This window comes from Miscanthus floridulus, chromosome 2 (assembly GCF_019320115.1).
Source record: "Miscanthus floridulus cultivar M001 chromosome 2, ASM1932011v1, whole genome shotgun sequence".
Lineage (NCBI taxonomy): Eukaryota > Viridiplantae > Streptophyta > Magnoliopsida > Poales > Poaceae > Miscanthus > Miscanthus floridulus.
The window spans coordinates 132735346-132747585 of record NC_089581.1 but is presented as its reverse complement, the minus strand read 5'-3'; the positions used below and the strand labels follow the sequence as shown (position 1 = coordinate 132747585).

The 12240-nt window shown below is 44.0% G+C and overlaps 1 protein-coding gene across 1 annotated transcript; it reads right to left on the bottom strand.

Moving 5' to 3' along the window:
- Positions 1-4204: 4204 nt before the first annotated feature.
- On the bottom strand, positions 4205-9218 carry LOC136539721 (serine/threonine-protein kinase RIPK-like). Its single transcript, XM_066531698.1, has 3 exons — positions 8434-9218; positions 5838-5974; positions 4205-5041 (listed from the first exon to the last, which is right to left on the bottom strand). Exons 1-3 carry the CDS (start codon positions 9053-9055, stop codon positions 4385-4387), a joined length of 1416 nt encoding a protein of 471 aa, XP_066387795.1. The 5' UTR covers positions 9056-9218; the 3' UTR covers positions 4205-4384.
- Positions 9219-12240: the final 3022 nt, after the last annotated feature.

The window sequence follows — 12240 nt, the reverse complement described above, 5'->3', positions numbered from 1 at the left end:
CGCGCCTGGAAGACGTCGGAAGCTCACCGACGGTGAGGTGTCGCCCGCGGGTACTGTTCCAGGTAATTACCAAATTGCCACTCGATTTAAATCACAAATTACTCCCAAATTTGTATGGCAACTAAAAAATCTCTAAAAATAAAAGTTGTTCCAAATTCAAAGATCTACAACTTTGCTTTAATAACCATACCCAAATTATGTCTACATTTTGAAATGCAAGTTTAAAATCAAAAGGGGACACTTTAAGAACTTATCGCCCTTTCAAATTACTTCAAATTTTATATAACAACTTTGAAAACTCCAAAAACCAACTTTGTGCACCTTGACAAGCTCTACACTTTTCCTTTTAGGCTCAACCCCAAAATGTGCTTAGATTTTGAATTAGGTTTTCCAGGCTAAAATTAAATGCTGGAAATTAGGGTTTTCGGAAATCCAATTCGACACAAATGTTTTGAAATTGATTCAATCCATACAAGTCAACACATAACATAACAGTAAACTTGTTTTAGTGGATGCATATCAAAGTTTTCACTAACACATGAATGATGTGCAATGCATATGATGACATGGCATGTTTTAGGGTTAAAAACGCCAGAGGTGTTACATTGCACGTATTTTCCGGACACCTACCACGCCAGCTTGGGGTAGACATTATATTGTATGCGAAATTCATGGCCGTGCCCAATGCAACTACACCTACTTCAAGTTGAAGATGTCGAGTCTGAACGATGTCATCATGGTGGAAACTAGCCTCCAACAGGCTTTACCTAGATCCGCTCGATCATGCCAATGACAATAAGCTAGATAGCTTTGTTAGGTTTAGTCGAGCTTAGGCTCGACCTAACCTTATTTCAATTAAATAAAATAAATCATAATGACCAAAATAAATGCCAGGTGCAATAGAAGGTTAATCTCACATAAAAAATGACTCGCTTTTAGGTGTCAATTGTGTAGTATATCCGTTGCAGGTTAAGAAAGGTGGAACGTGAGTCATACACCTGCATGCATGCAAGTCGAGATGCTAGTGAAAGTTTTACAGCTCTAAAAATTATCACCAACGTCATGTTGGTCTGTTTGCTCTGTTGGAGGATAAAGTCTATATATCTCTTCTAGATCTCGCACTCACGTTGTGGGTCTATACTGGCCATAAAAAAAAATGAGGAAGTGAGGAGAGAGACGCCGAGGACAGAAGGATGTGATAGAGTGACAGATTTGGGGGTGTTTGATTGCTGCTACAGTAAACATGCGTTAATGATGGATTAATTAGGCTTAAAAAATTCGTCTCGTGAAGTACCGACGGATTATGTAATTTGTTTTTTTATTAGTATCCGAATACTCTATGCAACATTCTTCCAACATATCTCTTAAATTTTAGTGGCCGGATCAAACGCCCCCTAAAATGAATGGAAGCGAGGGATGGATGGAAAAACTACTACGTGCGAAGCTAGTCATTTTAGTGCTCATTACTCACGAGATAGTGTATTTAGAGCCTGAGCCGGAGCCCATAAAAGCCTGGCCATGCCAAACGAAGCTAAGTTAGGGCCTGTTTGTTTCGGCTCCCAAGGGCTCCGGCTCCTGTGTGTGTGGCTATTATTGTTTTGTACCGTGTGATACTGTAGCTAGAAAGAAAAAGGCTCCGGCTCCTTTCACAGAACAACGTAGACGAGAGCGGCGCGAAGCCGGCAATGGAAAGGGACCATCTTTTGGTTCCCGACGAGGAATATAAAAATCTAACAACATTATGCGTCAGTTGCATGAATATTACATCGCTCAAGCAACAGAGATGGACGACTTTGGTTTTGAGATTATTATCCATTCGCCACATGTTTTCCATTATCCTGAAGAAGAGAAGTTCGATATCGAGTGGGAGTGCTTGTTTCTGCTATACCAAAAACGCTCTCTCGATGTTCAAATGTTGACGTTGTAGACTATGTAAGTACCCTACACACACGATATTACAATTAACTACTCTTTCGAGACAAATTGTTAACTTTTGAGCACTTCCCATGATTTTATGTAGGTGTATAGCAAAATTTTACATTCTAAAAAGCAAATGAGATTACATAGGCTTCTTGGACCCCTTGCGAGTCAATGAGAGAACATGTCTAGGCCTCTATGGATGTGACGTGGAAGATCTAAAATAGAGATTGATTGTTGTTTTTTATGAATTCACGATGAAGAAGAAAACCCACATACTTCTAGCCTACAACTGCGAGTATGTGTTCTCGGCTTTTAATTTTATGCTTCTTTTTTCGTTAAGATTATTCAATAATTAGGATTCTGTGATTGCAGCAACTATTTTGTCTTCATTTGTGTCAATCTTGCCAAAAATCTGATCGAGGTGTGGGACTCGAAGAAAAACCATTTCATCATCTAGATGCACTAGTGGCAGTGCTGAATTAGTAAGCGATCCTAATAACATATTATTTTCTAATCACACATACCGCTTTCTAATGTTTCTTTCTTTAATGTTGCTCAGTGTCCGAAGAAGACATATCGGTGGGACGCCGGTCCCATTCAAGGTTGTCAAAATGGAGGAGAAGTACCTATCACAGCCGGCGGGAAACAATGAATGCGGGTTTTATGTAATGTGGGCAATGCTTCGCTACATCGATGGGAAATCAGAAGAAGCCGATAAGTTGGTGTGTATAATCCCCATTTCATTTATGTCTGTTTATAATTCAATAAAATGATTTAATGTTCCTCTTTGGATATCATCTTTTTTTAACGACAGCGCAAGAAATATAACCACCAAAGGCTGTTAGACATGGAGATCGTCGCACTGCAATCGGAGCTCGCAAAATTTATCTTAGCCGAGATATTGGAAAAAGATAGAGTATTTTCCATTGCACAATCCGTGAGGTACAAGGACCAGTATAGCCTAGAGCGTCTCGCCAGATTATTGTAAGAAGTCTAAGAAGCATTGCACAATCTGTGAAGTCCGAGAATAATTTTTTTAGGGATCGAGATCTGGATAAGAATATTTGAACTGTAACCGTAACATTTGTAATGTTTAATATTGATGGACCTGTCGTCTACGTAGCGTATATAAAACGAAACCCGATTCCATGAAAAAATATAAATTAAAATCAATTATAAAACAATAAAATGTGAATGGGCCATCACTGCCGGTTAGCCACTAACCGATAGTGTTGTCCTACAAAACACTACCGGTTATCAACAAACCGATAGTGTTGTCTTGAAAACACTGCCAGCTTGAGCCATGAACCAACAATGTTGTCTTGTTCAACACTGCCGGTTTGAGCCATCAACAGACAGTGTTGTCGAGATCAATACTGTCGGCTTGACCCATGAACCGACAGTGTAGGCTTGGTCAACACTGTTGGCTTGAGCCAAGAACCGACACTCTTGAAGCAACCATCACTGTCGGTTGAGACTACAAACCGGCAATGTTGTTCAACTAAATACTGTCGGGTGGAGCCAGAAACCGACACTGTTTCCTACAGATCAGTGTCAATTTTAAAGAACCGACAGTGATGTCAACCCTTCGTTACTGTCGGTATGCCACTGTCGGTTCAAAATCCGGCAGTGAAGGGGGTTTTTGAACCGATAGTGATGTCCAGATCTGGGGTAGTGGTGTGTCGCTATTATTGTTTTGTACCGTGTGATACTGTAGCTAGGAAGAAAAAGGCTCCGGCTCCTTTCACAGAACAACGAGAGCGACGCAAAGCCATGGTTTTGAGGCTCCATCGGCTCTGCTACAATGGCTGGAGCTAGAGCTGGCTGAAGCCCCCTTTAGAATTGACGAAGAGAGTATTAGCAATGGTTTGGAGGATCTCTAACTCTCTCATGTAACGATGTAAAATTAAGAGCCTCTTTGGCAGGGCTCCTACAGGGGTTTCAGCTCTGGCTTTTGCAGGAGCTGTGCCAAACGCCTGTTTTGGAAAGGGCTCCGCATGGAGAGCCGATCAAGAGCTGGAGCTATTTTTTGTCTGCACAGGAGAAGCCTAAAAAATGAGCTTCGCGTGGCTCCTTGCTGTGGGTTCACGTCGTCTAGTGCGAAGGAGCCGTTTTGCCAAACGTTTTTTTAGAATGGCTTCAGCTCCTCCAGAGGAGCTGCTCCTTTAGAGGAGCCAGAACCAGAGTCAGAGAAGCCAGAGCCCTGCCAAATAGGTCGTAAACTAAAAATAGTGAAGAGGATGGAGTAAAAAAACAGAGAGGGGCCACGCCAATAGTAGTAGAAATTAACGGAAAGAAACAAAGGAATTACAGGCTTACAGCAGGGGTACGGTGCAAGTGCAACCCTGAACAAAGGCAGTGCAGAGAAGAGTTGTATCATCTACAATTATATACACAGAGCAGTAACAAGCACTGTTAAAAAAAAAACCTATAGACTATAGTTAGGTCGCGCCACACTACCCTGCTACGCTTTTCCCTGTCCAGCCGCAGCAATAGGCATGTGCCACTCCCAGAACTCCTCGCTCTGGCCGGGAGCCCGCCTCCTGACGGCCCTCTCCGGGTTCGGCGACCTGACCGCCGCCGCTTTCTCGTGCCGCCGCGCCTTGTCTCTCCGGTCGCCGCCGTCGCTTCTCCTTGTCGTCCTCTCCTCCTTCCTCGCCTCGTCCACGCACGCCGCGGCCGGCTCGTCGGTGGCCGTGAGCAGCGGCTCCAGGTCCTGGACGACGCGGGACATGTCCGGCCGGTTCTTGGGGCTGCCGCTCAGGCACTGGTACGCCACCAGCGCCGCCGTGTGCGCGGCGGCGGCGGGGTACTTCCCCTCCAGGGCCGGGTCCATGACGCGGGGCAGCTTCTGCGGGTCCTTGAGCCACCCGCGCATGTGCTCCACCAGGTGCTGCTCCCGGCTGGGGCGGGCCTTGTCCACGGCGCGGCGCCCCGACAGGATCTCCAGCAGCACCACGCCGAAGCTGTACACGTCGCTCTTGGCCGTGAGGTGGCCCGTCAGGATGTACTCGGGGGCCGCGTACCCGTGGGTGCCCATCACCCGGGTCGACACGTGGGTGTCGTCCCCCTCCGGCCCGTCCTTCGCCAGCCCGAAGTCCGACAGCTTCGCCTCGTAGTCCTGCAGAATTTCCAACTCAAGTGTCAGCCATCTGTAGAAATTAATTAAAGTATGAGGAGCAAATTCTAGCCAACCAGCTCCACATTTTGAACAACACCGGAGGAGCCGAAATTCAAAAAGGAGTGTCTCGAACCATCCTTCGGCCTGTTCGCTGGTTGGATTCTGGGCTGGTTTGGGCTGGCTGATGCTGGTTTGTTGTGAGAGGAAAACACTGTTGGCTGGTTGGTTTGCCTACTCTCCTTGGGTTTCCCTTTTCATTTTCTTTTTTTGTTTCTTGTTTTTTGCAGGAACAAAAAGGTAGTATGAAAGGATGAGAAAAGAAGCATCATCGGATGACGATCAGGTGTGAAGGAGAGAAAAGAGGGCTCTGATTTTGTCAGCCCTCCCACAGCCACTTGTGGCCGGCGCCGCCGCCGCAGTTGAAAAGAGTAGTATAGTACTAGTGCAGCGGCGATGGTAATAAAAAAAAGGGTTTACTAGTACTAGGAACCATTTGCATACCAAGTCAACGACTCAACGTAACTACTGGCCGTCTGGCACGCATCAACTTAAAGGTTCAGTTTGAACTTTGAAGTTTATTGCGTTTGATTCATGCCAAGTCAACCGGCCTACTCCTGTCGTACGTCAGTGTTAGAACTAGGGCACAACTTTTTTCTATTTTTTTTATTTTAAAAAGAAGTTGGTTGTCTGATGAAGAAATTAATTTCTTGTGAAGAGAAGAGATTAAATAAATTACAGTTGTATTTGGTGAATACTATATACTACTTGTACAGTGTGTATTAATTACTGTACGTACGGGGTCGAGCAAGATGTTGGATGTCTTGAAGTCGCGGTAGATGACGGGTTTCTCGGCGTCGTGAAGGAAGGCGAGGCCCCTGGCGGCGCCCACCGCGATGTTGAGACGCGTCGCCCACGACAGAACGGGTGGGAACTCTGCAAACACGCATCGACAAGGAACCAAGATCATTAGATTGTTATTGTATCACATGTATAATAAACACTATCAATGAACTAACATGAATGCTACAAGCATGATGATGCAGTATAATCTTCTTTTTTTCTTTTTTATTTTATTTAATTATTTTGCATTATTGGTACGGTGACTATACTACAAATGGACTGGCATGGATCGGATCAGTTAGAGAGACAGTCACGCACCATTCAGCATTAACAAATACTACATATGATTAATCCATTATATTGCTTGTCAACTGCCATGCCCCCAGTGCGGCGGCTAGCATGTATAGATACAGAAACTACCCAAAAACTATTTATAGCGGTCAAATTCAATGCAAGCGTGCACTGATATATTATTTAGTGGATTGTATGTAGACACAGACTATTTTAAGCTAGAATTTTCTAATTTTGACCAAGCTTATAGAAATATATACTGGCATCCACGATAAATATATAAGTTCACTGATCTCAAGACATATTGCATATGGTTGAATTGAGTGGAAACTCATTTCAACAAAGGTGGTTGTGGACTTGACGACTCACGGTTTTGCTGCCCTTTCCCGATCGGATCGAGCCGGCAGAGAGTAGTTAGCCGGACACGAAAGAAATTGGAGCGTAACGTACATGCTAGTAGTACATACAAGTGCCAAACTTTGATTAATGTTCATTCACCGTTATGCATCCGCCCACTACAGGCACCTAGAGCAGCGGAGCGTGTTCATCTTTTTCTACAAACCAGAAACTAAACGCCGCAAGGAAACCAAGGGCGCAAAGGCAACTAGGAGTACACGTTACTATTAACAAAGTCAACAGTCTCATGTAAGACTGGTCAACCACCTAGCTTGGGTAGTTTGGTCAATATCAACTGGTCTCCCTTTCTAGGCCGAGCTCTCTTTCAGACGGTGTTTTTTTTTCTTTTCTTTTTTGGGTGTTTATACCAGCTAATCCGATCCATGATCGATCAGTTGATGATGAGTTGAAGTTTTGTTAGTGCGGGCTAGCTGGAGCACGTTGTGCACACATGGTCACAATCCAATCCAATCCTATATGGATGAAAGCAGAAAGCTACAGCTACCTAGCTACCTAGCTAGCACGAACTGGCCTGGATCCACCCATCGCGTTTCTGTTGGCAACAACGTGGTCAAAAGCAATGAGCTGCTGTCTACTAGCAGTAGTAATTAAGCTTGTTCGTTTCGGCTTATACGGTCGTGGATTATAAGCTGCGACAGTATTTTTCTCTCGTACCAAACCAGCCAACAGTATTTTTGGCTTATAATCCACGATTGTTTCAGCCGAAACAAACAGGTTGTAAGCTGTGTACGTGTACATTATGTAGACATATGTAGTATATACCTAGTAGTGCAGTACAACTAAGTGAGACATACTGTATGCTGGTCTCTAATCATTTTACGGTAGGTGATAGTATATATGTGCACGTGGGTCCAAAATTAAGCCTAGGTAGTTTTTGTCAGCTTGCCGGCCTATATATATACACGGTGATATAATCCATTCTCGGCTGACATGGCATGCATGCCAACTAAGGGACCGTTCGGTATGGATTCACAAGCGGCTCCCGCTGCCAAACACCACTTTCCTCAACTGATTCACCCATGGAGCTCCGTAAAACGTGCTCTCACAGACGTAGTGTGTCAGGTAGAGCTAAAAAATGAAGCTTCTCCAGGCTCCCATTTGACACCAGCGGACCCCAGCGCGTGGAGATCGAGTCTGCCCCCGACCTCAGGGAGACGCATGTGGGGAGGGCGGCCGCGCGCGCAGTCGCCAGGGCGGCCGTCCGGGCGTGGCTCGTCGGAGCTCCGAGCGCTTGAACGCGTGGCCGCCGGGTGCGGGGTCGCGCGAGGCCGTTGGGTGCCCGAGCACAAGGCCGCCGGACAGCCGAGCGCCACGCACAGGGCCGCTGGGCGCGGGGTTGCTGGACCACCAGATCTCCGAGGATGGCCGGGTGCGAGGGCGAAGCGGTTGCGACTCTCGCGTCTGCGCGATGCGGGAGACGAGCGGTTGGGGAAGATGAGGAGAGAGAAAGAATGAAGGGGAGGGTACGGAGGAGAAAAGAAAAGGAAAGAAAAGAAAAGAAATAAAAATTAAGGGTATTATAGACTTTTTACTCTTTTTGTTACCCGGAGAAGCTGTTATGCCAAACGGTCTAAAAAACAGCTTCAGCTCACTAAGAGAATCTGCTCCTTCAAAATAGTTGGAACCAGAACTGTTTTTAGGAGCCGGAGCCCTACCAAACAGTCCCTAATAATAACTATATATATATTTGTTCATATACAGTATATACTATGATGCTATTTTTATATATGCGTAAATAAATAACAAAATGATGATAAATTTAACGAGTACCAGTAGCTGTATAAAGTACTGTTATTGCTAATTAACCGGCATGCATGCAGTAGACAAATAGTAAAACTACTCACTCTTGAAGAGGTGGTTCTCAAGGCTTCCCTTGGGCATGTACTCGTACACCAGCAGCCGGTGCTCCTCCTCGCTGCAGTACCCGACGAGCTTCACGAGGTTGCGGTGCCGGAGCTGGCCGAGGAAGATGACCTCGGAGAGCCACTCCTTGTGGCCCTGCGAGCCCTCGGGGTCCCACAGCTTGACGGCGATCTGCTGCGCGCGGAGCCCCGGCTTGGCGCCCTCGGCGACGGCGCCCCGGTACACGGGACCGAAGCCGCCTTCCCCCAGGAAGTTGCTGTCCACGAACCCCTGCGTCGCGGACTTGAGCTCCCCGACCGTGAACACCTGCAGGTTCGACCCCACCAGCGACACCGACAGGTCCTGGTCCGACGCCGTGCTCATCACGTCCGTCAGCGACAGACGCTGGTGCTGCAGCCCCGCCGGCGACGGGGACGGGAACGACGACGGCGCGGGGGACGGCGCCCGCCCGTGCTTCGGCGTCCGAGGGTCGACCTTGTTCCGCCTGCTCCCCGCCGCGGCGCCGCCGACGACACCGCCGAGGCAGCCGCGGAAGAGGAACTGCCACGCCGACACCGGCTTCTGCTCCAGCTGCTGCGACTTCTTCTTGGATGACCTCGCCATCTATCGGTGATGATCTACCAGTCTGTCTATCTGTCTATGCCACAGCCACACACCATGCAACAAGTTTGAGACTTTGATGAGCTCGATCGATCGATGGATCTTCCGTTGAATTTGCAAGCGCTGGAGGAGTAGATCGAGAAGAAGGCGCGCGTGTGGTGGTGGACTGGTGGTGAGGGAGTTGACAAAATGAGGAGGGGATGGAGGGGTATTTGTAGAGGCCGGCCGGCCCGGGGCGAAGTAGCTAGCTACCAACCATGCCGAATAAATGGACGGGACGAGACGGAGCAGCAGCAGCTAGCAGACCGGCTTCTTCCCACCCGGCCTCTACCGGTAACACGGGATGGGGAGCCGCGTTCGATCGATCGGCTTCCACTTCCACTCCATTCCACAGCGGATGACATGTCGCCGCGCTGACCGTTGACTTGACAGCTCAACGCCCTCCATTTTCCTTTCTTCCTGCCTCTCCACCCCCCACTTTGTATCTACAGCACTTTTTCTTTTTCCTTCTTTTTTTTTTCATTTTGGCTGCTGATTGAGTTAGCTTTCATGTTGATGGAAAATCTGCTGACGCGGCGAAAAAATCATCCTGTTTTCTTTAGCAAAAGACAATGCTCATATACATAACTTTGGCTTTGGCTAAATTAAAGTGAAGCTTATCTAATTTATACTAAGGTTATAGAAAAATACAGAAACATTTATATTTCATCAAATTAGTTTTTCATTAGTTCCAATAAAAAGTATGTCTTGATAGTGCATTTGTTTAATGTTATACATCTCCATGTATTTTTTAGAAAAAAAAAGGTTCAAAATTAGATAAATTTGACTTAGACCAAGCTAACTTGAATTATTGACCTATAATAATTTGGGACATGGGAAGCAGTAAAAAATAAGACCACATTCAGCATTAGCCATTCATTGATCTTTTTCTGTGGAGACTAAGCTCATCAGCCTGATCATGAGAAAGCATCCATTACCCAAGATGGTTAATGTAATAAGCAAAATTATCGTGATCAGTTCATAGGTAGAACAAAATTAAATGTACTGTACTACTATGTAGTAAATTTATCTTAAAATTGTTACTACCTCCATCCAAAAACACAATTAGAAAAAAGGGATGATTATTGGTTTGACACTAGAATCCCTTTTTTCAATTGCATTTTTTTTGGACGGAGGTAGCAACAATTTTAAGGCAGAGTCCATTTGTGTTCTGATAACTGATCACATAATTTTGTATGGGAAGTTGAAACCTGAAAATAGTAGTCATTTAGGTTTCAATATGTTGCCAACGACAACAATGCAATTCACATGGATAAGCAACATGGACTTGACAGCAGAAATGGAAGTGCATGTCATCGTTAAAGAACAGAGACCCCCGGTTATGGACGCGTGTGGCGCATGGATTGCCATGTGCACGCACGTACGTAATTATTCCTTCGTACTAAAAAATAAAGTCGTTTTGAACAGCGATACGGTCTCCAAAACATAACTTTGACTATTTATTTTTATAAAGATATTTATCAAAAAGTGGTATATGTAAATTTTTGTGAAAATATTTTTCAAGACAAATATATATATATATATATATATATATATATATATATATATATATATATATATATATATATATATATATATATATATATGGTTTTCATATTTCCAAACTCAACAACTTAAAAGTTATTCACGATTTATATTCCCAATGTTTGACCCAAGTCTTGTCCAAAACGACTTTATTTTTTAGTATGGAGGGAGTATAATATAAACATGTGATAAGCTAAAAATGAGAGGTTGCCGTTTCTTATACCCAACCTAAAAAAGAGGTGAATTAGGATTTTGCAGGGGAGAAGCCAGAACGTTGATCTTTACAGGTTCCTAACTTTCTATCGATCTCTCTAGTGTAAGCATGCGTGAAGCTATAGGGGTTTCCCGCCATTTATTCCTTCATTTCATTTAATGCTATGCTATATATAGGAGCAGAGTAGTGCTAGGAAGTATGAACCCTAGTAAACAAAAATGATTAGAAAGACTCCTCACACAGGTGATGAAGGTGCATGCACGATGATCACCAAATGCCTCGTTGAGTTATTGCTTTGCCATTATATTTTTGAAGGTGACCCAACTCAATTGCGCTGCTAGTTTGAAGAGGCCAACATACCATTCATGTAATTTTGTTCATGCTAGCCTTATCGTTATTGGTTCTCCTTTATCCTATTAACATTTTGTTCCTTCCACGACATGCCTTCTAGTTCCTTATAGGTAGAATTCAAATTTGGCGTAGGTTATAACATTTTCATCTTTTGGGGGTTCTACCATATATATATCGTCACTTTGCTCTATCCATCAGATCATGCTATGCATATGCACTTATCCCTCACAAAATGGATTATCTTTACTTCCTCTCTATTCAATCTTTAACGCATTTTACCTATTTAAATACTCTATAACCTCTATTCATTAGTAATAAATTTACCAATTATACTCTAGATGTTTCTAATTATTGTGATGTTTTCTAGGATTTATATTTTTTATTTCTATCTAACACATCTTATGAGGATTAGGTCTTGTTTTGGCATGGCTTCTACAGGCTCCGGCTCTATGCTACGCTCCGGCTCTATGCTACATTACCATTCATAGATGAAGCTGTTTTTCTCTCTCTACTTGAGCTTTGAGCTTTGAGCTCTGAACTTCTTGTTTTGTTTCTGTTCTTTTTTTCAATAAATCTCAGTAGGGGCGCAAGCCCCTCCTGTTCCTTCAAAAAAAAAAAAAAAAACTAAGAGCTGGTGATGCTAGCTTTGATGTGGAGGCTTCTTGAGGACCTCCAATTAGTATTACGAGATGTGTTGTCTGTGGGTCTTAAATTTATATTTGGTCAAAACCTAAACTTAAGTTATGTAAGCTCTTTTGACACCCCTTTATGTCACATCAGGAATCTATATTTTGGCTTTCAACTTTGATCTTATTAGATCTTGTTTGTTATGTAACCATTTATCCACATGCTAAGTTGAAGCTCTAATGATTATTTTATATTTTATTTATTTATTCTTTTTTATTTTTAATTTATTAGAAAAATCGATTCTAGGTCTGAGACTATGACATTTATGATATAGGGTTTAATTAGCTATATCAAAAAATTATACGTGTACTAATATTTTTTATAAACTCACAGCGTGCTAAAAAGATTATCA

What these genes read in the sequence shown, in the direction of transcription:
- LOC136539721 (XM_066531698.1), bottom strand. Translation starts at nt 9,055, where the DNA reads ATGGCGAGGTCATCCAAGAAGAAGTCGCAGCAGCTGGAGCAGAAGCCG. An exon ending in TGAGAACCACCTCTTCAAGA is followed by an intron (nt 5,975 to 8,433) that starts GTGAGTAGTTTT and finishes GCGTGTTTGCAG; the next exon opens with AGTTCCCACCCGTTCTGTCG. An exon ending in CCAACATCTTGCTCGACCCC is followed by an intron (nt 5,042 to 5,837) that starts GTACGTACAGTA and finishes GAAATTCTGCAG; the next exon opens with GACTACGAGGCGAAGCTGTC.